Genomic DNA, 27,126 nt, shown 5'->3' on the forward strand with positions numbered 1-27,126 from the left:
CTCAGTAACCCCCCTTGGTGTAAGCTGTGCTCGATACTGACATGGGGTCCTGCAGGATATGAGGACACAATTCACATCCCTGTGTGCATGATGAAAATGGTGTCCACTCCTCTCCTGTTCATGCCTAGCTGGATCTGCACATGACTCTACCCCAGAGAAAGGGTCTGTTTTACTCACTTTATGTTTGTTGTGGTGTCTTTTTCCAGGTACCACACGACAGCCCAGAGAGGGGGAGGTTCCTGGGGTTGACTATAACTTCATCAGTGTGGGGGAGTTCCGCGTGCTGGAGGAGAGTGGCCTGCTGCTTGAGAGTGGAACCTATGACGGTAGGCATGTTTTTTTTTGGAGGTGGTCTATGGCAGTAGTTCCCGAAGTGTTTTACTCAGGCCCCCCTTCCAGCATCGGGGAACATCCTGCGCCCCACGTCTATTTCTATGGGCACATGCACTTCTACATTTTGTTATGGGGTGCCCCCCCCCCCCCCCACACACACACACATACACACACTGTCGACATCTCACCCCACAGTTTGGGAACAACTGGTCTAGGGGAGGGTGGAGGGGAGCAGGGGAGATGGAGAGGGGAGTGAACCCTACACAGTAATAACAATTTCCTAAGGATGCATCCGCATCACAAAATGAATCCCCATGAATTATGCATTGTTTGTATAGTATCTGCTGAGCTGTCACCACCATCCAGGTCATCAGATAAACTCAATATAAAGATAGCATTCATACCATTGTAAATGTGAAATGAAGTGGCTAGCTTTTTCAAGAGCAGAATAGCGTTGTCCCACTTGTGATTCAAAGTAGGTTGATGATTTCTAAGAAGCCAGCGGTCAGCATTGTGACACAGAACCCTGGGGGTATGTACCCTCATAGCCAGTTGTATCCAGACTGCACCAGTACGCAAGATAAATTATACATCCACACAGGGAGCAGGGAGGCCATATCGTCAGCTGATCTTGATATGGCTGCTTCAGTCAGGATGCTAGTTATTAACCTCTCTAGGGTACGTGGGACTCTAACGTCCCACCTGACCAACATCCAGTGAAAGTGCAGGGCGCCAAATTCAAACAACAGAAATCTCATAATTAAAATTCCTCAAACATACATGTATTTTACACCATTTTAAAGATAAACGTGTTGTTAATCCCACCACAGTGTCCGATTTCAAAAAAGCTTCACGACAAAAGCATACCATGCGATTATGTTAGGTCAGTACCTAGTCACAAAAAAACACAGCCATTTTTCCAGCCAAAGAGAGGAGTCACAAAAAGCAGAAATAGAGATAAAATGAATCACTAACCTTTGATTATCTTCATCAGATGGCACTCATAGGACTTCATGTTACACAATACATGTATGTTTTGTTCGATAAAGTTCATATTTATGTCCAAAAGTCTCTGTTTACATTGGCGCATTATGTTTTGCCTCCAAAACACTCCAGGGAGAAAGTTCCATTTACAGAAATACTCATCATAAATGTTGATGAAAATACAACTGTTATGCATGGAATGACTATATCCGGCGCCGACAGAAATGGCCGCCTCGCTTCGCGCTCCTAGGAAACTATGCAGTGTTTTGTTTTTTTACGTGTTATTTCTTACATTAGTACCCCAGGTCATCTTAGGTTTCATTACATACAGTCGAGAAGAACTACTGAATATAAGATCAGCGTCAACTCACCATCAGTACGACCAAGAATATGTTTTTCGCGCCGCGGATCCTGTGTTCTGCCTTTCACCCAGGACAGCGGAATGGATTCCATGCAGCGACCCAAAAAAACGACTCAGAAAAAGAGGGAAACGAGGCGGTCTTCTGGTCAGACTCCGGAGACGGGCACATCGTGCACCACTCCCTAGCATCCTTCTCGCCAATGTCCAGTCTCTTGACAACAAGGTTGATGAAATCCGAGCAAGGGTAGCATTCCAGAGGGATATCAGAGACTGTAACGTTCTTTGCTTCACGGAAACATGGCTCACTGGAGAGACGCTATCGGGGGCGGTGCAGCCAGCGGGTTTCTCCACGCATCGCGCCGACGGAAACAAACATCTTTCTGGTAAGAAGAGGGGCGGGGGCGTATGCCTTATGACTAACGAGACATGGTGTGATGAAAGAAACATACAGGAACTCAAATCCTTCTGTTCACCTGATTTAGAATTCCTCACAATCAAATGTAGACCGCATTATCTACCAAGAGAATTCTCTTCGATTATAATCACAGCCGTGTATATATCCCCCCCCCCAAGCAGACACATCAATGGCTCTGAACGAACTTTATTTGACTCTTTGCAAAAAGCTGACCACGACTCCATTTTGCTGATCCCTGCCTACAGACAGAAACTAAAACAAGAAGCTCCCACGCTGAGGTCTGTCCAACGCTGGTCCGACCAAGCTGATTCCACACTCCAAGACTGCTTCCATCACGTGCACTGGGATATGTTTCGTATTGCGTCAGATAACAATATTGACAAATACGCTGATTCGGTGTGCGAGTTCATTAGAACATGCGTTGAAGATGTCATTCCCATAGCATCGATTAAAACATTCCCTAACCAGAAACCGTGGATTGATGGCAGCATTCGCGTGAAACTGAAAGCGCGAACCACTGCTTTTAATCAGGGCAAGGTGACTGGTAACATGACCGAATACAAACAGTGCAACTATTCCCTCCGCAAGGCTATCAAACAAGCTAAGCGTCAGTACAGAGACAAAGTAGAATCTCAATTCAACGACTCAGACACAAGAGGCATGTGGCAGGGTCTACAGTCAATCACGGACTACAAGAAGAAATCCAGCCCAGTCACGGACCAGGATGTCCTGCTCCCAGGCAGACTAAATAACTTTTTTGCCCGCTTTGAGGACAATACAGTGCCAGTGACACGAAAACATGCGGACTCTCCTTCACTGCAGCCGAGGTGAGTAAGACATTTAAACGTGTTAACCCTCGCAAGGCTGCAGGCCCAGACGGCATCCCCAGCCGCGCCCTCAGAGCATGCGCAGACCAGCTGGCCGGTGTGTTTACGGACATATTCATCAATCCCTATACCAGTCTGCTGTTCCCACATGCTTCAAGAGGGCCACCATTGTTCCTGTTCCCAAGAAAGCTAAGGTAACTGAGCTAAACGACTTCCGTCATCATGAGGTGCTTTGAGAGTCTAGTCAAGGACCATATCACCTCCACCCTACCCGACACCCTAGACCCACTCCAATTTGCTTACCGCCCAAATAGGTCCACAGACGATGCAATCTCAACCACACTGCACACTGCCCTAACCCATCTGGACAAGAGGAATACCTATGTGAGAATGCTGTTCATAGACTACAGCTCGGCATTCAACACCATAGTACCCACCAAGCTCGTCATCAAGCTCGAGACCCTGGGTCTCGACCCCGCCCTGTGCAACTGGGTACTGGACTTCCTGACGGGCCACCCCCAGGTGGTGAGGGTAGGCAACAACATCTCCACCCCGCTGATCCTCAACACTGGGGCCCCACAAGGGTGCGTTCTGAGCCCTCTCCTGTACTCCCTGTTCACCCATGACTGCGTGGCCACGCACGCCTCCAACTCAATCATCAAGTTTGCGGACGACACAACAGTGGTAGGCTTGATTACCAACAACGACGAGACGGCCTACAGGGAGGAGGTGAGGGCCCTCGGAGTGTGGTGTCAGGAAAATAACCTCACACTCAACGTCAACAAAACTAAGGAGATGATTGTGGACTTCAGGAAACAGCAGAGAGAACATCCCCCTATCCACATCGATGGAACAGTAGTGGAGAGGGTAGCAAGTTTTAAGTTCCTCGGCATACACATCACAGACAAACTGAATTGGTCCACTCACACAGACAGCATCGTGAAGAAGGCGCTGCAGCGCCTCTTCAACCTCAGGAGGCTGAAGAAATTTGGTTTGTCACCAAAAGCACTCACAAACTTCTACAGATGCACAATCGAGAGCATCCTGGCGGGCTGTATCACCGCGTGGTACGGCAACCGCTCCGCCCACAACCGTAAGGCTCTCCAGAGGGTAGTGAGGTCTGCACAACGCATCACCGGGGGCAAACTACCTGCCCTCCAGGACACCTACACCACCCGATGTTACAGGAAGGCCATAAAGATCATCAAGGACATCAACCACCCGAGCCACTACCTGTTCACCCCGCTATCATCCAGAAGGCGAGGTCAGTACAGGTGCATCAAAGCTGGGACCGAGAGACTGAAAAACAGCTTCTATCTCAAGGCCATCAGACTGTTAAACAGCCACCGCTAACATTGAGTGGCTGCTGCCAACACACTGACCCTGACACTGACTCAACTCCAGCCACTTTAATAATGGGAATTGATGGGAAATGATGTAAAATATATCACTAGCCACTTTAAACAATGCCACCTTATATAATGTTACTTACCCTACATTATTCATCTCATATGCAGACGTATATACTGTACTCTATATCATCGACTGCATCCTCATGTAATACATGTATCACTAGCCACTTTAACTATGCCACTTTGTTTACATACTCACCTCATGTATATACTGTACTCGATACCATCTACTGTATCCTGCCTATGCTGCTCTGTACCATCACTCATTCATATATCCTTATGTACATATTCTTTATCCCCTTACACTGTGTATAAGACAGTAGTTTTGGAATTGTTAGTTAGATTACTTGTTGGTTATCACTGCATTGTCGGAACTAGAAGCACAAGCATTTCGCTACACTCGCATTAACATCTGCTAACCATGTGTATGTGACAAATAAAATTTGATTTGATTTGAATTAAAGATATACTTCTCCTTAATGCAACTGCTGGCAGGCATAGGATAGGAAGAAAAAAGATTTACGGAAAAAGCACACCATGGAATAATCTGAGTACAGCGCTCAGAGACCAAAACAAGCAATACAGATACCCGCCATGTTATGGAGTCAACAAAAGTCAGAAATAGCATTATAAATATTCACTTACCTTTGATGATCTTCATCAGAATGCACTCCCAGGAATCCCAGTTCCACAATAAATGTTCGATTCGATAAAGTCTTGTTTATGTCCAAATACCTCCTTTTTGTTTGCGCATTTAGTACAGCAATCCAAATGTGCAGGCACTAGGTCCAGACAAAGTCAAAGAAGTTATATTGCAGTTCGTATAAATATGTCAAACGATGTATATAATCAATCTTTAGGATGTTTTTATCATAAATCTTCAATAATGTTTCAACCGGAGAATTCCTTTGTCTTTAGAAATGGAAGGGAACGGAGCTAACTCTAACGGGCGTACTGAGCACATGGGCTTCTGGCAGACCCATGACTCAATCAGCTCTCATTCTCTCCCACTTCACAGTAGAAGCCTGAAACAAGGTTCTAAAGACTGTTGACATCTAGTGGAAGCTTTAGGAAGTGCAATATTATCCCACAGACACTGTATATTGGATAGGCTAAGACTTGAAAACCTACAAACCTCAGATCTTTTCTCCGGTTTTTGCCTGCCATATGAGTTCTGTTATACTCACAGACATCATTCAAACAGTTTTAGAAACGCCAGAGTGTTTTCTATCCAAATCTACTAATAATATACATATCCTAGAATCTGGGACTGAGTAGCAGGCAGTTTACTCTGGGCACGCTTTTCATCCTTTTCATTGTGAAAATACTGCCCCCTACCCCAAAGAAGTTAATGTAGGGCCTTTTGACCTCTGAGGAATCCTCTCTGGACAACTGAGACACACACACACACACACACACACACACACACACACACACACACACACACACACACACACACACACACACACACGTACATTCTCTCTCTCTTTCTCTCAGCTCATAACAATGTGTTTTTGTTCACAGGGGGGAATGTGTGACTTTAGTCTGATCTCCCTTTGAGTCAATCTGTGACTTACAGCCTGGTTTATTACCGGCAGCACCATTACTTTGGCTGGATTTTTTACTATTTTCTACATTGTAGGATAATAGTGAAGACATCAAAACTATGAAATAAAACTCATATGAAATCATGTAGTAACCAAAAAGTGTTAAACATTTTTGGGATAGGGGGCAGCATTTTCACCTTTGGATGAATAGCGTGCCCAGAGTGAACTGCCTCCTATTCTGTCACAGATGCTAATATATGCATATTATTATTAGTATTGGATAGGAAACACTCTGAAGTTTCTAAAACTATTTGAATGATGTCTGTGAGTATAACAGAACTCATATCGCAGGCGAAAAACCGGAGAAAAATCCAACCAGGAAGTGGGACATCTGAGGTTTGTAGTTTTTCACAGCTTGACCTCCCAAATACACATTGAGATATGGATGAGTTTGCACTTCCTACGGCTTCCACTAGATGTCAACCGTCTTTTGAAACGTGAATGAGGATTCTACTATAAACTATAAAGGAGGGGCTCATGAGACCTCTTTGAGTCAGTGGTCTGGCACAGAGCCTTGGTCTCATGACGCGCGCTCCCAACAGAGTTACCTCGCGTTCCAGTGCTTTTTCTGAAGACAAAGGAATTCTCCAGTTGGAACATTATCGATGTTTTATGTTAAAAACATCCTAACGATTGATTCCATACATTGTTTGACATGTTTCTAAAGGACTGTAACGGAACTTTTCAAGATTTTTGTCTGGATGAAGTGCCTGCGCCTCATGAAGTCGGATTACTGGGCTGAACACGCTAACAACAAGGGGCTATTTGGACATAAATGATGGAACTTTATGGAACAAATCAGTCATTTATTGTCAAACTGGGATTCCTGGGAGTGCCTTATGAGGAAGATCATCAAAGGTAAGTGAATATTTATGGTGTTGTTTCTAACTTTGTTGATTCCAAAATGGCGGGTATTCCTCTGACTGTTTTGGGTTCTGAGCCCCATTCTCAGATTATGCTTTTTCTGTAAAGTTTTTTTGAAATCTGACACAGCGGTTGCATTAAGGAGAAGTCTATCTTTGATTCTGTGAATAACACTAGTCACTGTTTATTATGAGTATTTCTGCAAAATCACCGGATGTTTTGGAATCAAAACATTACTGCACGTAACGCGCCAATGTAAAATGAGATTTTTGGATATAAATATGCACATTATCAAACAAAACATACATGTATTGTGTATCATGATGTCCTACGAGTGTCATCTGATGAAGATCATAATATATATATATATGATGGGCCATTACTCCGCCCAGCAGTGCTCTCATCTGGCCCAGTCTTCAGGCAGCCTTCACCTCCTCCAGCACCGCTGCCTGTTGTCTTCCAAGCCTGTTGCTCATTCATGTTCTCTTTATTTAATCCCCTGGTTCTGTTCACCGGTGGACTATGCTCTGCTCCTCTTTTGAAATACCCTAGCCTCTCTACCCTCTCTCCCTACCGCCTGGGCTCTCCCTGTTGCTCTGGCAACACCGGGTTCTCTCTTTGCCTCTCGTTCAGGTGGTGCTCAACTGCAGGGTAGCTGACTCAAACTCAGGGAGGAAAGTGCCAACAAAGGTTAGCCCTGTATTATTTGTCGGGAGGCACAGAGAGGCTGATAGGCCGTGAGTAGTACTCTTTGCCCTTGAGAGTTGTGCCTCGACTCCAGATCTGGGAGGTGTCTACACGCCGCGATTCTTAACTTCGCTTCCTCCTCTCTCTAGCGCTCAATATGAATGCCAGCCAGGGCAACATGAACGATGGATTATAGAAAGACAGAGATAATTGGAGAGAAAGAAAGCAACGATGCAATACAACCAAGATCGACAAATGCTGAGATAAGAAAGTCCGAGTTTGTTTGTTGACGCTGTGGGTCTGGCTCGGTGGGGTTCTGAACGAGGAGTCGTGCCAGGGATTGCGGTGCTGTTACCAGTGATGATGTTTCATTGTAGAGAGCACAGAACAGCAGATCACACGGCAGCTCTGATAGGTATTTCAAGCGCTCCCGTAAAGCAGAGTTACTGAAGAGAAGACCAGCCAGGGCAATGGGCCAGGAGGGAAGGAAAGGGTCAAGGTGCTGCAGTGGCGAGACACACACAGGCAGGGGTGAGTCCTAGGGAGGAGGATTAGGAAACGCTCCAATGCTAAGGAATGTCAGAGTTGCGGAATACACAATCAAGTTGGTGGACTTTCGGTTGTTTCATTGTGGCTCTAAAAAGACAAACGCATTGTCCTAAAGAGTACAGACTACAGAATACAGATGTTCTGTTCTAGATGGTGGCAGTGCATTCGCTAAAGCGGGAACTTGGGGAAGAACTGATCAGAGGCAGAGTACAGTACAGGGTGCAGCTGTAGTGTCTACTAGACGTCTCTACTAGAGTACAGGGTGCAGCTGTAGTGTCTCTACTAGACATCTCTACTAGAGTACAGGGTGCAGCTGTAGTGTCTACTAGACGTCTCTACTAGAGTACAGGGTGCAGCTGTAGTGTCTACTAGACGTCTCTACTAAAGTACAGGGTGCAGCTGTAGTGTCTCTACTAGACGTCTCTACTAGAGTACAGGGTGCAGCTGTAGTGTCTACTAGACGTCTCTACTAAAGTACAGGGTGCAGCTGTAGTGTCTCTACTAGACGTCTCTACTAGAGTACAGGGTGCAGCTGTAGTGTCTCTACTAGACGTCTCTACTAGAGTACAGGGTGCAGCTGTAGTGTCTACTAGACACTATACTAGAGTACAGGGTGCAGCTGTAGTGTCTACTAGACGTCTCTACTAGAGTACAGGGTGCAGCTGTAGTGTCTCTACTAGACATCTCTACTAGAGTACAGGGTGCAGCTGTAGTGTCTACTAGACGTCTCTACTAGAGTACAGGGTGCAGCTGTAGTGTCTACTAGACGTCTCTACTAAAGTACAGGGTGCAGCTGTAGTGTCTCTACTAGACGTCTCTACTAGAGTACAGGGTGCAGCTGTAGTGTCTCTACTAGACGTCTCTACTAGAGTACAGGGTGCAGCTGTAGTGTCTCTACTAGACGTCTCTACTAGAGTACAGGGTGCAGCTGTAGAGTGTCTCTACTAGACGTCTCTACTAGAGTACAGGGTGCAGCTGTAGAGTGTCTCTACTAGACGTCTCTACTAGAGTACAGGGTGCAGCTGTAGAGTGTCTCTACTAGACGTCTCTACTAGAGTACAGGGTGCAGCTGTAGAGTGTCTCTACTAGACGTCTCTACTAGAGTACAGGGTGCAGCTGTAGAGTGTCTCTACTAGACGTCTCTACTAGAGTACAGGGTGCAGCTGTAGAGTGTCTCTACTAGACATCTCTACTAGAGTACAGGGTGCAGCTGTAGTGTCTACTAGACGTCTCTACTAGAGTACAGGGTCCAGCTGTAGAGTGTCTCTACTAGACGTCTCTACTGGAGTACAGGGTGCAGCTGTAGAGTGTCTCTACTAGACGTCTCTACTGGAGTACAGGGTGCAGCTGTAGAGTCTCTACTAGACGTCTCTACTAGAGTACAGGGTGCAGCTGTAGTGTCTCTACTAGACGTCTCTACTAGAGTACAGGGTGCAGCTGTAGAGTGTCTCTACTAGACGTCTCTACTAGAGTACAGGGTGCAGCTGTAATGTCTCTACTAGACGTCTCTACTAGAGTACAGGGTGCAGCTGTAGTGTCTCTACTAGACGTCTCTACTAGAGTACAGGGTGCAGCTGTAGTCTAGCAGAGGTGTCCATTCACACGGTCTCGCCCTCACAGCAGAGGAATGTGGAGGTGACAAGGGTGGCTGTGGAGACAGTCAGCTTTGCCTGCACTGTGCTAGCAGCGGAAGGGAGCCTGTGTAAACTCTGGAGCACAAGATGGGCTCTGCCTGGTGGCCTCAGGCACTCTGCTGTCGAGTCTGTGAAGGCTGGGAATGCTGCTAGGCAAGGCTGCACAGTGGGAACTAACCAGGAGAAAGAGAGACGGCTCATCCTCCATGATTAAAGAGTGTCTGTGTGCACTGCCTTGGCTGGCTAGTTAAGAGGCAGAGAGAGGGGGAGAGGTTAGAGAGAGTGGCAGGGTAAGCAACAGTGATAGAGAAAGAAAGAGAGGGGAGGGATAAATAGAGGGGGGGCGAGTGGTAGAGCAGAGAGAGAAGGGATAAGACTCTCGAGGCAGCGTTCCAAACCTCCACCCGGGGGGGGTTTCCCCAGTTCCCGCATCCCCAGTTCCCGCATCCCCAGTTCCCGCATCCCCAGTTCCCGCATCCCCAGTTCCTGCAACCCCAGTTCCTGCATCCCTAACACACTCAACGCTTCCCATCGCAAAGCCGGAAGCGGTGCGCGCATAATCGCGGTCTCCTGGTGTGCTACCGCTATGCTTTCACCACAGAGACAGATGGAGAACGGGAGCGCTTTTTAGCGCACGAGGCCACGGGGGAGGAACAGTGAAACTGAGAGGACAGGCGTGAGAGCTCCGACCTAACTGGCGCTTCCTATCCCTGTTTTGGAGGCTGCCGCCTGTACTCTGTACTCCCGTCCTACAGAGGTTCTCACGGGTTGAGAACCTGGCAGCTGCTGCCTACTCTATCCAGGTGGCATGACTTCTCCACACTACAATACAGTACCGCTGAGTACCATGGCCCAGGCCCTGCTGCATATTTCAGCCCTGGATCCGCCTGGGACTGGACCCACACAGCCTGGTCATGGATAAGGAACGAAAGGGAAGGTTGAAAGGTCATGTCCCCCACCAGTTGTACAGAGTAGCGCTTTACCAGCTGCATAGTGTATGGGAAAGCTGGCCTGACTGAACTAGAATTAACATGTCTCTGTCGGCCTGGGGCTGTCGAGTAGTGTTGATGAGGTTGGTTGTACACGTAGAACCCTGTTCAATGGCTGAAATGTAAAATAGTCGTCGAACAGCCTGAAAGGACCGTATCCTGTCCTGTTTGTTTGTTGCCGTCATTATGCTCACGGGTCCGTCTTGCTACGATCTCATGTTCACACAGCTAGAGACTGTTGGTTTCTAGCCGTTCGCACCCTCTGCCTAGTACCTACCTTAGTTAACACGTCTCTCTTCTCCACGCACACACACCCGTCTCCTGGCACATCCCACGTATTCCCTTCAGATGAATGGTGATACTGTTACAAATCTCTATTCCCCCTTCCTCGCTCCCTATTCCTCCTTCCTCGCTCCCTATTCCCCCTTCCTCGCTTCCTATCCCCTCATCCTATCCCCTCCCTCTGTCCCCCCATCCTCTCTTCCTGTTCCCCCTTCCTCTCTTCCTATCTGTGTTCACTAATGCACATTAATCAGAGACTAGGAGAGCGGTGTTTATGAGCTATTAATCACGCACCACTGGGCCTGAGAGATGGAGGGAGGCAGGGGGAGAGGGAGGCAGGGGGAGAGGGAGGCAGAGGGAGATGGGGAGAGAGAGTGGTGGGGAGGGAGATGGAGAGAGCGAGTGGGCGAGCGCGCATGGGAAGTAGGAGGAGAGAGAGGGAGATGACTGGGCTGTGTGGTGACAGGTCTGGATTAAAGAAAGCCTCCTATCTTTCATCTTCATCGTGCTCACCGTGCTGAGGCATAATGAAGCTGTCTTTTGACAAATGCAAATTGATTGGCTGCATGTCGGCAGTGGGAGATGGGGGAGATGGGGGAGAGAGGGAGAATGGATCAGGATGGATCGGTTGGGTGTCTGTTTAAGGAAAAGGTGTGTTGATCCCTTTGTTTCTCAGCGTCGTGCCGCTGGGTTTGGTGTGTCATCCGATAGCTAATAAACCTGTAGCCAGCAGGGGCTCAGACTAGGGGCTGTTGGATGCATCTCCAGGGTCACGGAACAGTGCAGAGAAGAGAGATACAGGGAGAGAAGGTGTGAGTCACACAGACGGTAAGACGACTCCTGCCTCCCTTCTCAGAGCCTCTACTCCCTGTCACGGACAGACCGATTGAGACCGGCAAATAGTCAAGTTGTGTATTGTATTACTCGACAGCGGCTGTGCCATTTACTCTACACAAATGACTTGATTGAGATATTAAACTTACTGCATTATGTACAGCAAAAGAACATAGGGTTGTGTGGAGTTGAGAGGGTAGCTTAATGAGTTTTAATTCACAAACCCCCTCTAGTCTTTCTCTCCCATTCTTTAAATAAGCTAATACAGGGTGTAATTAATTCAAATGAGGCTTTCCAATTATGAATAAATTAAAGAGCGAGCCAAGGGTCTCTGTCTAAAAACAATGTGGATGTTTTGGTTTTGACATCCAACCCCATGCTAATGGTGCCGTGTTCCCAATGAATGTTAGCCATGTCTGTTAATAACTTAATAATGATCATGATTTAGCATAACTACCTCTTTAATTTGGCTGTGGAGGTCTGGTCTAGGGATGTTTCGCAACAAAATACTACAGTATAGTCATTAAACACTGAGCGTGCTCCTACTCTTAGATATTTGGCTATGTTAAATTCCCATGAGATGAGCCGAACCCTCAGTGCTGCAAGCTGACTAAAATGTCTTGTCGGCTCAGCTGATCGACCGCTGGAGCTTTGAGATGTTTCTCCACACGTGATAACTCTCTATGGTACGTTCAGCTGTAATCCAACACTCCCAGATAGCCTGGGAAACTCCAGTGCTTTTAAACTACAGGATTTAGTGTTGCCGTCTACTCTACTGTCAACGGCACTGGAGGACTGGCTTCCCAGGGAGCTGAGGGAACAGCAAAATGAATCAATATTTATATAGCTTCCTGACTTGCTGTTTCCCCCCCCCCCCCCTCATTCCTCTCTTTCGTTATATTATTCTGTCTGGTTAGCTGGAAGTAGAGAGTTGGAAGAAGTGAAGAAATTGGGTCAATTTCCCCACAGTAGAGTTTTCCTCTCCTCACAGAGGGGATTCATGCTGTTTTGGCCCCGGGCGCCAGAGCACACGACACAGGACAATAAAACACAGCTAATAGCGCCAAGAAGCTCCTCGCTGGGGTCTGTCCTGGATAAAGGCTACTCCCACGGGGCTCTGGGGAGCCCACTCCAGCCCAGCACTGCAGTAAATATGACGAGAGATAGGGACAGAGAGAACGGGACAGAAAGAGAGGGAGCGAGCCTACGCTCCTGTCAGTCACGGCATAATGTTCCGTGGGGAATCCATTCCCCTCTTGAGTGTTGACATACCGAGTATAAACTGTGTGTGTGTAGCTGCACCTGCCATATTTTTAGTTGAATTGTCTTGTTGTTGTCAAATCAATACAATCAAAACAATCATTTTTTTTCCCTCCAGCGAAGTATCATCTAACCTCGTCTACCAGGAAGCTACCACAGACGGTTTCTGTTGACGCTGCTGTGTGTGTGTTCTCTACCAGGCAACTACTACGGGACGCCCAAGCCCCCAGCGGAGCCCAGCCCGGTGCACCCTGACCTGGTGGATCAGGTGCTGTTTGATGAGGAGTTTGACACCGAGGTCCAGAGGAAGCGCACCACCTCCGTCAGCAAGATGGACAGGAAGGACAGCGCAGCCCCCGAGGAGGAGGACGAGGAGGAGAGAGAGCGGTCTCCAATGGTCAACGGGCTCACAGGTGAGATGTCCACGCTGTCCTGTGACAACATGTTCCCATCCTCTCAACTGCCTCAAGCTGACCGTCCACACCATTGATGTTGTATTAAACACGGCTAATAACAATTCAACCGATGGCAACACCACAGGGAGCCATGTTTGCTTGTACATTCAGTCTCTTTCACTTTGTCGGAGATCGATTTGTTCTGACTCAACAATAGCTGACCGCGCCGCCCAAAATGAGAGAAAGAGGGCTTCTTTCCCCGTCACACTCATTCCCTCCACCCTTCACACTCATTCCCTCCACCCTTCACACTCATTCCCTCCACCCTTCACACTCATTCCCTCCACCCTTCACACTCTTTCCCTCCACCCTTCACACTCTTTCCCTCCACCCTTCACACTCTTTCCCTCCACCCTTCACACTCTTTCCCTCCACCCTTCACACTCTTTCCCTCCACCCTTCACACTCATTCCCTCCACCCTTCACACTCTTTCCCTCCACCCTTCACACTCATTCCCTCCACCCTTCACACTCATTCCCTCCACCCTTCACACTCTTTCCCTCCACCCTTCACACTCATTCCCTCCACCCTTCACACTCATTACCTCTTTCCCCCAAAGAGGACACCCCAGGATGATCTGTTCTTTACAGAAGGACACTTTTAAATCCGAACGCTACAAAGTGAAGTAGTCGTATGCTTCTCCATCTAGCTAGATCAATAATGTAGAAATCACTGGTTAAGGGATACATGTTGTTCTTGTTGTCTTTCCCTCAAAGACCGTATTTTCTTACATGTACCGTAAACAAATTCAGAAACAAAGTGCCAAAGGTTGTTATTCACAAAGGGTTGAGAATAGACAGCATTTATCTAACTGGTAGTGATGGGGGAGGGGGGGGAGGATTGATGCAGTTAGATATCGCAATGTTGTTTTTGTATCTAAAAAATACAATTAAAATAAAAAGAGTACTAATAATAATATTAATGTGTTTTTAGCAGCAAAAGAACTGCAGTACTGATTCAGAATTGCAATACATATAGAATCGTGAGAATCACAATACATATTATATCGGCACCTATGTACTGTGATAATTTTCATAACGTGATGTTCCTGGCAATTCCCAGCCCTACAAACTAGTCACATTTTAGTTTTTCAAGTTCAGCCATCACAAACCATTCCAGAGAAATGCACCACTCTCAACCGATGAAACAAATGGAAGGTATAATGGATGAGTAGTGAGTGAACACAATAGGAACAGTTCCATCTCTCCCTTTTCTCTATCCCTGGAGCAGCATCTGCCTGTGTTCCCATTTGCCCTCCAGGCTCCCCCGGTAGTGTCTCTCCTCTGGGCTTGGAGAACTTCCAGCTGGCTTGTTCCTCTCTGCTCCCACAGCACAGCTGTCCCCTGTTTGGTTTGGAAGACCCTGCCTAGCTTCTGACCATAGCCCCGTGTCCTCTTTCTGGCTCACCCTGGCCCCGTCTGAAGGGCACTCCCCCACCCCAAGTCTGAATGGTGCCAATGACCGAGAGAGAGAGGACAATGTAGCCCTCCCGTTCGTTAGACGGTCAGTCTGTTTGGTGCCATGGGCCCCTTAGGGTCTTGCCTGCAGCTGGGCACCAAGGCCGTCCTCTCTCTGCCTGATTTAAAATGTCTCAGTTGTGATCAGGCATATTAGAGGGGCCTTGGGCAGGCCCTGAGGGCAGGAAGGCTAAACACAGTTCTGAGTAGAGTTAAGTCGCTGAGGCATGGGCCCTTATTCATAAAGTGTCTCGGTGTAGGTGTTGCTGATCTAGGATCAGGTTCCCGCTGTCCATATAATCTTATTCATTACAATCACAAACTGATCCTATATCAGCGCTTCTACTCTGAGACTGTTTCTGAATGCATGAAAATAAATAATTAAATGTATACCATTTAAGCTGACCCTTTTTTCCAAAGCGATTTAATCTGGCATGCATACGTTTTTGGTATGGGTGGCCCCAGAAGGAATCGAACCCACGACCTTGGCGTTCAAGTGCCAAGGGAAAAGCGACTGAAGCATAGGTCTAAGAACAGTTAGACAGGCCAGGGACTCCGCAGAAAGAAAGCCACATGAGTGTGGCGTGCAGGACTGAGCTGTTCCAATGCACACCATCTCTCTGGCCTTGGGCACACACAACAATGGGTCAATGCGTGGGATGAAGAGAACACTTCAGTGTCTTTCCACTGTGGGGTATTTTCTTCATGAAAGAGACACAGCTCTACCTTTACCTATGTAGTGCATCATACCCACGTCACCGATCTATCCCTGGTGCTTCAGCCTCTTGATTGAATGGATGCCTTTTCACAATGGCTTTGTTTTCCCATCGAAGTAGCAGGGAGAAGAATGTACAAGTCGGTGGTTTACATACACCTTAGCCAAATACATTTCAACTCAGTTTTTCACGATTCCTGACATTTAATCCTAGTACAAATTCCCTGTCTTTGGTCAGTTAGGATCACCACTTTATTTTAAGAATGTGAAATGTCAGAATAATAGTAGAGAGTGATTTATTTCAGCTTTTATTTCTTTCATCACATTCCCAGTGGGTCAGAAGTTTACATACACTCAATTAGTATTTGGTAGCATTGCCTTTAAAGTGTTTAACTTGGGTCAAACGTTTCGGGTAGCCTTCCTCAAGCTTCCCACAATAAGTTGGGTGAATTTTGGCCCATTCCTCCTGACAGAGCTGGTGTAACGGAGTCTGGTTTATAGGCCTCCTTGCTCGCACACGCTTTTTCAGTTCTGCCCACAAATTCTATATAGGATTGAGGTCAGGGCTTTGTGATGGCCACTCCAATACCTTGACTGTGTTGTCCTTAAGCCATTTTGCCACAACTTTGGAAGTATGCTTGGGGTAATTGTCCATTTAGAAGACCCATTTGCGACCAAGCTTTAACTTCCTGACTGATGTCTTGAGATGTTGCTTCAATATATCCACACAACATGATGCTGCCACCCCCGTGCTTCACGGTTGGGATGGCGTTCTTCAGCTTGCAAGCCTCCCCCTTTTTCCTCCAAACATAACGATGGTCATTATGGCCAAACAGTTATATTTTTGTTTCATCAGACCAGAGGACATTTCTCCCAAAAGTACGATCTTTGTCCCCATTGTGCAGTTGCAAACTGTAGTCTGACTTTTTTATGGCACTTTTGAAGCAGTGGCTTCTTCCTTGCTGAGCGGCCTTTCAGGTGATGTCGATATAGGACTTGTTTTACTGTGGATATAGATACTTTTGTACCTGTTTCCTCCAGCATCTTCACAAGGTCATTTGCTGTTGTTCTGGGATTGATTTGCACTTTTCGCACTAAAGTACGTTCATCTCTAGGAGTGGTATGACAGCTGCGTGGTCCCATGGTGTTTTATACTTGTGTTTATACTTGCGTACTATTGTTTGTACAGATGAACGTGGTACCTTCAGGAGTTTGGAAATTGTTCCCAAGGATGAATCAGACTTATGGAGGTCTACAATTTGTATTCTGAGGTCTTGACTGATTTCTTTTGATTCTCCCATGATGTCAAGCAAGGAGACACTGAGTTTGAAGGTAGGCCTCGAAATACATCCACAGGTACACCTCCAATTGACTCAAGTTATGTCAATTAGCCTATCAGAAGCTTCTAAAGCTATGACATTTTCTGGAATTTTCCAAGCTGTTTAAAGGCACAGTCAACTTATTGTATATAAACTTCTGACACACTGGAATTGTGATACAGTGAATTATAAATGGAATAATCTGTCTGTAAACAATTGTTGGACAAATTACTTGGCATGCACAAAGTAGATGTCCTAACCGACTGTTCAATGACTGACGACGTTCATACATCGAGACGACACACTCGTCACTTCAGGGTCTGCACGCACACACACCAGGAAGCTTCTTCTTCCTCACGTTTCTGCAGGAGGGGGATAGATATTATGTGCATTCTATTGTTGACGTTACAAAGGAGCCCTCCATTGCCTCCATGCCTCCAGCATGAAGAACTCCTTCTCTTTATATGTAAATATGTCGGGCACTGCACTACTGGTAGTAGCTCCTTGCGTTCATCTTTTTACGTGCCGTTTTCTGCCTCCATTCAGATCAGGAAAAACAGGTCTGAGCACTGAATACATTAACGAGTTAGGTCAGAGGCATGCAAATATAAACCTGGAGATAAGAGCACACACACACACACACACACACAGGGCTGGGCTGTGTGATGCTAATAAGGTCTGGGCTCTGAGCTCTGTGCTGGGTAGGGCTGAAGCGTAGTTTAGGTCAGCTCTACCCATTGCTGCCCGCTAGCCGCTCGCACTCCAGAACATCACTGCTGACATGCAAATCCTGTGGCACACTTGCTGCGCTTCCGTCTCGCTCGCTCTTTCTCTCTCGCTCGCCCACCTTTTCTCTGCCTCTCTCTCTTTGTATCTCTCTACCCTCTCTTTGTATCTCTCTACCCTCTCTTTGTATCTCTCTACCCTCTCTTTTTCTCTCTCTACCCTCTCTTTTTCTCTCTACCCTCTCTTTTTCTCTCTACCCTCTTTCTCTCTCTCTACCCTCTCTTTCTCTCTCTCTACCTTCTCTTTCTCTCTCCCCTCTCCTGTCCCCTCTCTCTCTCCCTCCCCTCTCCCTCCCTCTCCCCTCCCTGTCCTCTCTCTCCCTGCTGTGTGTAACAGTCTAGAGCCCACAGTCTGTCCAGGGCAGCAGCACGGCAGTAGCAGGAGCAAGGAGAAATGCAGGGAGCTCACAGGGTTCCCCATGCTGCCTCCACACGCTCACCACCCTTCTCTCTCCCATTTTCCCTCCCCCTGTCCCTCTCTCCCTCCGTGGCCACCCACGCAGAGCACAAGGACAAGGCTGGGCAGGAGTGGAGGAAGACGGTACCCAGCTATAACCAGTCCAGTACTGGGGCTATGGACTTCAGGACTTGGAACACCTTACCACACGACGAGAGCCAGGAGCCCCTGCCCAAGACCTGGGAGATGGCCTACACAGAGACGGGCATGGTCTACTTCATAGAGTAAGTACTGGTCTTCTGGTTCTCGACTCCAGTACAGTGCCAGGGTGGTGTTGGTGATGCTAGTAGTAGAGAGAGGTAGTTTTGAAATAGGGATGGTGATTTGTTTGTACATAGAATAGTTTCGGTGTTACACTTGTCGATCCGGAGTCCTACTTGTTTTTCTGCGGCTCACAGTACAGCGATTTGAAAGTGAACAATAGTATTATTGTAATTATGGCATAGGATTTGTGAAATGATTCATTATATTAACCTATCTGATGTCTAGAGTACAGGTGTATTGTTTTCCTGTGTTTGATGTCGTGGTGCTGGGCTTGGGCTGAAAGCGTTGGCCCTCTCCCCCTCCCTTCGTTGTTTACCAGTCTGTTCTGTTTGTGTGGCTCACACAGCATACAGAAGTCAGAGCCAGGTGCTGTAGCCGGCCTAAAATCAATAGCTCATTCTCTCTGAGCAAGAGAAACAGGAGAAACAATTGGACAAATGGAACGCTCCCAAAGGCCTGCTCTCTCTCCTCTCTGCTTTCTGCAAGATGTCTGCATCTGCTCTCTGCTCTACCTCTCTCTCTCTCTCTCTCCCTCTCTCCCTGTCTCTTCCCCTCTCTCTTCCTCCTTCCCTCCTGCAATTTCTCCCTCTGAGGGCCTGTCTGCCTCTGCTCTGCTCTGAATACTTCTCTCCCTCCATCCCTCCCTCTCCCTCAGACGACCTGTCTCCCTCTTTTCTGTGCTGGCTACCTCTGTCATCCCTCCCTCCATTTCTCCCTCCATTTCTCCCTTAAAGAGCCACTTGATTCCAATATAACGACATACAGTTGAAGTGGGAAGTTTACATACACTTATGTTGTAGTCATTAAAACTAATTTTTCAACCACTCCACAGATGTCTTGTTAACAAACTATAGTTTTGGCAAGTTGGTTAAGACATCTACTTTGTGCATGACACAAGTCATTTTTCCAACAACTGTTTAAATATTATTTCACTTATAATTCACTGTATCACAATTCCAGTGTGTCAGAAGTTTACATACACTAAGGTGACTGTGCCTTTAAACAGCTTGGAAAATTCTAGAAAATGGCATGGCTTTAGAAGCTTCTGATAGGCTAATTGACTTAATTTGAGTCAATTGGAAGTGTACCTGTGGATGTATTTTAAGGCCTACCTTCAAACTCAGTGCCTCTTTGCTTGACACCATGGGAGAATCAAAATAAATCAGCCAAGACCTCAGAAAACAAATTGTAGACCTCCACAAGTCTGAGTCATCCTTGGGAACAATTTCCAAATGCCTGAAGGTACCACGTTCATCTGTACCAACAATAGTATGCAAGTCTAAACACCATGGGACCACGCAGCTGTCATACCGCTCAGGAAGGAGACACATTCTGTCTCCTAGAGATGAACGTACTTTGGTGCGAAAAGTGCAAATCAATCCCAGAACAACAGCAAAGGACCTTGTGAAGATGCTGGAGGAAACGGGTACAAAAGTATCTATATCCACAGTAAAACGAGTACTATATCGACTTAACCTGAAAGGCCGCTCAGCAAGGATAAGCCACTGCTCCAAAACCGCCATAAAAAAGCCAGACTACGGTGTAGTAGCACACTGGTCTGATGAAACAAAAATAGAACTGTTTGGCCGTAATGACCATTGTTATATTTGGAGGAAAAATGGGGAGGCTTGCAAGCCGAAGAACACCATCCCAACCGTGAAGCATGGGGATGGCACTTCACAAAATAGATGGCATCATGAGGATGGAAAATTGTGTGGATATATTGAAGCAACATCTCAAGACATCAGTCAGGAAGTTAAAGCTTGGTTGCAAATGGGTCTTGCAAATGGACAATGACCCCAAGCATACTTCCAAAGTTGTGGCAAAATGGCTTAAGGACAACAAAGTCAAGGTATTGGAGTGGCCATCACAAAGCCTTGACCTCAATCCTATATAAAATTTGTGGGCAGAACTGAAAAAGCATGTGCGAGCAAGGAGGCCTACAAACCTGACTCAGTTACACCAGCTCTGTCAGGAGGAATGGGCCAAAATTCACCCAACTTATTGTGGGAAGCTTGTGGAAGGCTACCTGAAACGTTTGACCCAAGTTAAACAATTTAAAGGCAATGCTGCTAAATTTTAATTGAGTGTATGTAAACTTCTTACCCACTGGGAATGTGATGAAAGAAATAAATGCTGAAATAAATCTCTCTACTATTATTCTGGCATTTCATATTCTTAAAATAAAGTGGTGATCCTAACTGTCCTAAAAACAGGGAATTTTTACTTGGATTAAATGTCAGGAATTGTGAAAAACTGTGTTAATGTATTTGGCTAAGGTGTATGTAAACTTCTGACTTCAACTGTCAGGTTGTGATTTTGAAGGGGCTTTGTTTGTTTGGGGTTTGGCAGAATGGTGAGGGAGGACGAGGGTCCAGTGGTTTGGTTAATATCTATACTTCACCTAGTTGAGACGGTTTTTGCTCAGTGTGTAAAGTCGTGCCTCTCTGTCCCCACAGTCACAACACCAAGACCACTACCTGGCTGGACCCCAGGCTGGCCAAGAAGGCCAAGCCCCCGGAGAAGTGTGAGGATGGAGGTGAGAATCACACACTTGTTCTTCTCTCCTTTTGAGGACTTAAAATATATTTCCTTTCAAAATGCTATTTTCCCTAACCCCTAAACCTAACCTTAACACCTAAACCGAACTCCTAACCCTAATTATAACCGTAATTGTAACCCTAAACCTAACCGCTAAGTTTAAAATCCCCTTTATCCTCATGAAGATGTGGGAAATGTCCGCGCGGGGGAGGATTGTCCTTGTTTTATTATCCTTACAGGGGACGTTTCAAGTCCCCACGAGGAAAGAGGAACAATGCCACGCACACACTGGTTCTCACACACAGACGGTGTAGGAGCAATACACGTTCTTACACAAGCATCTTGCAGCAAGGTGGCACTCTCCCGACACACACGGCAGGTAGCCTAGTGGTTGGAGCGTTGGACTCGTAACCGAAAGGTTGCAAGATCGAATCCCCAAGCTGACAAGGTACAAATCTGTCGTCCTGCCCCTGAACAAGCTAGTTAACCCACCGTTCCTAGGCCGTCATTGAAAATAAGAATTTGTTCTTAGCTGACTTGCTTAATTAAATAAAGGTAAAATGTAAAAAATTAACACACGCGCACATGTTACTGTCCATAATCTCAATGCAGCCCATTAGACAGAACTATAAGTGGGGATCCTGTATGCCGCTGCAGGCTTGTGACATGTAGACAAGACGGACAGTACTGTAAACAGCTAAACATGGCCCTGCAGGCCCCAGCGATGCGGTGACACACTACATTACCCAGCCTGCCCCCTGTCCCCTAATGGCTTGTGGGAGACCTGCGGAGAGCTCATCAGCACTGTATCTCCAAAAAGGCAATTCCACAGTCCCCTCTTGCGTGAAGCACTCTTTCCCCCTGCATGTGTTCGTCACAGGACAGCACGCACTCCAGATTCCACTCACACACCGCTGGGAGAAGACAAGCCATTATTTTACAGGATTGCCATAACTCCACATTTCCTTACTCCCTATCTCGCTTTCTCGCGCTCTCTCCCCCTACCAAACACCCGGTGACAAATAAGGCAGCCCCCTCAGTAGTTTGTAGTTGGTGTGTTTCAACCCTGGATCCTTAGTTCCATGCAGTGAGTTGTCATTCAGAGCCGCGTGCCTCATTGTGTGTGTAGACTGTGTCTCCGTTGTTCCAGAAGCTGTAGCAGCACACTGATTTGCATCTTCCTCTTCTGTCTTTTGCCTGCAGAGCTTCCGTATGGCTGGGAGAAGATTGAAGATCCACAGTATGGAACCTACTATGTTGAGTGAGTATACCGCCCGTGATTTCTGGGTGCAGTGTTTCTCTATGTAATGTTGTGGTTATACAGGAGTTGTGGCATGGTTCCTTTTTATTTATTTAGCTGTTATTCAGTCCAGATTGCACAGATGGGCTTTGGTAAATATTGCATTTTGTATTTATTAAGGATCCCCATTAGCCAAGGCAGCAGCTACTCTTCCTGGGGTCCAGCAAAATTAAAGCAGTTTATACAATTTAAAAAAACATTACAATACATTCACAGATTTCACAACACACTGTGTGCCCTCAGGCCCCTACTCCACCACTACCACATATCTACAGTACAAAATCCAAGTGTGTGTATAGTGTGTATGTTATCGTTGTTTCATAGCGTTACACTGTACAATAGACTTTTAGAAGATGGTGCCATTTGATAATAACGTGTTTTGTTTCATGAGCTGGGATTTATATACACCAGGTTGAAATCTGGACAGGCAGACCTGAACTTGTCAGTCAGTGTGGTTTTCAAATGTAACCTGTACTAACGATTAAGTTTGACAAGACGGACTAAGGACAACTCGCCTTCCCATACAGCCTTCCCATACAGCCTTCCCATTGTGCTCTACAGGGTTGCCACTGCCTGGTACAGGGGGCACATGGGAGGGGTGACAGGCATGACCTCACCCTGTTCAGAAACACACACAGGCACTCAGAGTTCACCCAGCATAGCCTCCCATAGGAGCAGAGAGCGAGAGAGGGGGGAGGGGAGAGAGCGAGCGAGAGAGGGAGGGAGACTACAGGAACATAATCTGTTTATGCTAAGGAATCACTGGGACAACCATTTATTTATTTTTCTTCCCTCCCTGTCTTTTTGTTTTGAATGAATACAGTAGAACAGAATGGCTCATTATTTCCTAACTAAAGTACAGAACAAGAGCCATGGTAATCAAAGCAGCGGACTGAGCACACTCAGTCACAGAGGAGCGCTTCTCTTCCCTGATTGGATATGGAGGATAGCTCTCAGCGTGACTCATGCCCAACGAGAGCACAAACAATACTTTTCTTAGAAACGCGCACACGTACACATAGTGACACACATTGACACGCATGAACACACACACACCCAAACACATACAGGCACGCACACAAATAGGCACACACATACACTGGCAATTGGCACACATACACACACCGTGTCACACACACACAGCATGCGTCTGATTTATGGAGCAGAGCGAGAGTGGCATCCGTTTTGTGCATGTTATAAAAGCTAGTCACGACTGGCTCAGAGCTACAACTGTTAAAGCGCATTATGCAGATGAGATGCGTTCCTTGCTTTACATGCAACCTGGGGGGGTGCTCCTCTCTGAATAGTAGATGTTTAAACACAAAGTGCTGACCTGGGAATCTGGTATCGAAACGCTAGAGCTCTACCGCTAGCAGGCAACAGCAGGCACACCGGCTGCTTTCCTGATCCTAGGTCAGTCCGACGTGGCCATTGTGAGCACTGGTCAGATTATAAGGTTATCCCACTGATCTTAGGTCAGCTGAATGTGTCGAGTGGGTAAGCAGGTAAACTGGTGTGTCAACAGGGGCACTGTGGCGTCGTTTGTTTTGGTTTGTGGTTTACAGATGATAGTCTGTACAGTGCCAGTTTGTGTGCATGCCAAGTGCAGGTTTGCCTGACTGGATAGGGATCAGGGATTTGAATACACTGCGTTCTGTGAGTGTAGTGGGAAACAGACAGGAACCTGTTTGGAGTTTTTGTCACGACACAAGCATAGAAGAGAACGTATCAAGAAAGATATTTTTTGTATTGTTACCCAACAATACCTATTGTTACCCAAGATGCTGCCAAGTGAAGAGACCGATAACTGGTGTCACATCTCTAAAAGGAGAAGGACAACAACGATCAGCAAGCTGTGAAAAGACGAAAGCCTCACGTTCCTTTAGTCGGTGTCACTTTCCGTCCGATTTTTTAACACGAGTGTATTGGTCCTTTCTCGACGCTGTATTTCTGAGTGTTTTCTGTATTTACAGTTGCTCTCTGTGTATATGAACTGTGTATTGAGCTCTTCAGCTAGTGTCCTGTTTTTGTGTCTGTACTGCAGCCATATCAACCAGAAGACCCAGTTTGAGAACCCCGTCCTGGAAGCCAAGAGGAAACTGAGCCTGGACACCCCCTCCTCTGGCCAGCAGGGGGCTACCACACCCTCAGGTAACGCTTCTCTACCAGCCCCGCGTCACCATAGACTGCTCATTGTCATGGTCACTAACTGGTGTGCCACTTATTATGAAGCAGTGTATTTCATGAATTGGTTATTTAAATTGGGCATGCGTTCTGTATGCTAGTGTAGATATTGGGACAGAGCATAAACCCAGAATGTCTTACTCAAGGTGATCTGAAGTGAATGATTTTTCCTAATCAGATCTCAACAGCTTAGAGACCATATCAGTGTACAAGCCCAATACACTACATGGCGAGAGGGGGGGGGGGGGCTGAGGGGGGAGAACTTGCGTGCTGACTGCTGAGTGATGTTATTGAAACATCTTGGACTACAGGCTTGTGTTTGGGTAATTGTGATTTCCGAGGTTTTCAGCAAGTCTTATGTTCAAATAAGGATATTGATCACCCTGCCATTTGACATTTCTCTGCTGAGCCAACTGTGTTGCCCACAGAATGGAACACATGTCAGACACGGAAGTGACGACCGTCCGAACACCGAGGCCGACTCACAATATGACTCATAAGAAGACACAGACGCCAACAGCACTGTCACTGTCTGTAGCAGCTATCCCAGTGTTTAGCCTAGAGGGCCCTGGTTGTCACAGACATATGGACCTACAGGACAGTAGCAGGCTGCTAATGCTGTCCTGGAACAGACCACAATAACCCCTATGAAAAAAACCTGAACACCCACTGATCAAAATCAAATCAAATGTTATTTGTCACATGCGCCGAATACAACAGGTGTAGGTAGACCTTACCGTGAAATGCTTATTTACAAGCCCTTAACCAAAGACAATAGAGTTTTACATAATAAACTAAAGTAAAAAAATATATATTACACCTATGAGTAGGTGTGTCCAAAGGGTGGCTACTTTGAAGAATCACAAATATAACCAACTGTTTTGGTTACTAAAGGATTCCATATGTGTTATTTAATAGTTTTGATGCCTTCACTATTATTCTACAATGTAGAACATAGTAAATATAAAGAAAAAGCCTTGAATGAGTAGGTGTGTCCAACCTTTTGACTGGTACTGTATATTATTATAATAATAATAATAATAATAATAATAATAATAATAATAATAATAATAATAATAATAATAATAATAATAATAAAATATATATACTGTATATACATTTAACAAATAACAATCATGAGGCTATATACAGGGGGTACCAGTACCGAGTCAATGTGCAGGGGCACAGGTTAGTCAGGTTAATGTACATGTAGGTAGGGGTAACGTGACTATGCATAGATACTAAACAGTGAGTAACAGCAGTGTAAAAACAGAGGGGGGGGGGGGGGGGGGGGGGGGGGGGTCAATGCAAATAGTCCAGGTGGTTGATTAATTGTTCAGCAGTCTTATGGCTTTGGGGTAGAAGCTGTTAAGAAGCCTTTTGGACCTAGACTTGGCGCCCCGGTACAACTAGCCTTGTTGTAGAAAAGAGAACAGTCTGTGACTAGGGTGACTGGAGTCTTTTACCATTGTTGGGGCCTTCCTCTGACACTACCTAGTATATAGGCATATACTAGGTAGTGTCAGAGGAAGGCCCCAACAATGGTAAAAGACTCCAGTCACCCTAGTCACAGACTGGGTGGCAAGAAAGCTTGGCCACAGTGATTTACTGGGCCAGACGCACTACCCTCTGTAGTGCCTTACGGTCAGATGCCGAGCTGTTGCCATTCCAGGCGCAGATGCAACCGGTCAGGATGCTCTCGATGGTGCAGCTGTATAACTTTTTAGGATCTGGGGACCCCATGTCAAATCTTTTCAGTCTCCTGAGGGGTGGAAAGACGTTGTCGTGCCCTCTTCACAACTTTCTTGTGTGTTTGGACCATGTGGTGATGTGGAAACTCTCGACCCGCTCCACTACAGCCTCGTCGATGTGAATGGGGGCGTGTTCGGCCTTCCGTTTCCTATAGTCCACGATTATCTCCTTTGTTTTGCTCACGTTGAGGGAGAGGTTGTTATCCTGGCACCACACTGCCAGGTCTCTGACCTCCCTATAGGCTGTCTCATCGTTGTCAGTGATCAGGCCTACCACCGTAGTGTCATCAGCACACTTAATGATGGTGTTGGAGTCGTGCTTGGCCATGCAGTCGTGGGTGAACAGGGAGTACAGGAGGGACTAACCATGCACCCCTTAGGGGCCCCCGTGCTGAAGATAAGCGTGACAGATGTGTTGTTGTCTATTCTTACCACCTGGGGGCGGCCCCTCAGGATGTCTAGGATCCAATTGCAGAGGAGGGTGTTTAGTCCCAGGGTCCTTAGCTTAGTGATGCGCTTTGTGGTCACTATGGTGTTGAACGCTGAGCTGTAGTCAATCAACAGCATTCTCACATAGGTGTTCCTTTTGTCCAGGTGGGAAAAGGCAGTGTGGAGTGCGATTGAGATTGCGTCATCTGTGGATCTGTTGGGGCGGTATGCAAACTGGAGTGGGTCTAGGGTTTCCGGGATGATGGTGTTGATGTGAGCAATGACTAGCCTTTCAAAGCACTTCATGGCTACCGACGTGCTACGGGGCGATAGTCATTTAGGCAGGTTACCTTCGCTTTCTTGGGCATATGAAATATATACTGTAGGTATTAGACAGGGGAGAGGTTGATAATGTCAGTGAAGGCACTTG

The 27,126-nt window shown here is 46.6% G+C and overlaps 1 protein-coding gene across 4 annotated transcripts in view; it reads left to right on the forward strand.

Moving 5' to 3' along the window:
- LOC110492084 (membrane-associated guanylate kinase, WW and PDZ domain-containing protein 3) overlaps positions 1–27,126 on the forward strand; it is a 195,424-nt gene that overhangs the window by 147,921 nt on the left and 20,377 nt on the right. For all 4 annotated transcript variants that reach the window (XM_036947018.2, XM_036947015.2, XM_036947016.2 and 1 more), the window contains 6 exons: positions 207–326; positions 13,239–13,451; positions 18,274–18,451; positions 20,951–21,030; positions 22,236–22,293; positions 24,377–24,483. In XM_036947018.2, the coding sequence (XP_036802913.2) occupies positions 207–326; positions 13,239–13,451; positions 18,274–18,451; positions 20,951–21,030; positions 22,236–22,293; positions 24,377–24,483 (756 nt within the window). The remainder of the gene's footprint in view (positions 1–206; positions 327–13,238; positions 13,452–18,273; positions 18,452–20,950; positions 21,031–22,235; positions 22,294–24,376; positions 24,484–27,126) is intronic.

Source organism: Oncorhynchus mykiss, chromosome 16 (assembly GCF_057628025.1).
Source record: "Oncorhynchus mykiss isolate SJ-2025 chromosome 16, ASM5762802v1, whole genome shotgun sequence".
NCBI classification, from domain to species: domain Eukaryota; kingdom Metazoa; phylum Chordata; class Actinopteri; order Salmoniformes; family Salmonidae; genus Oncorhynchus; species Oncorhynchus mykiss.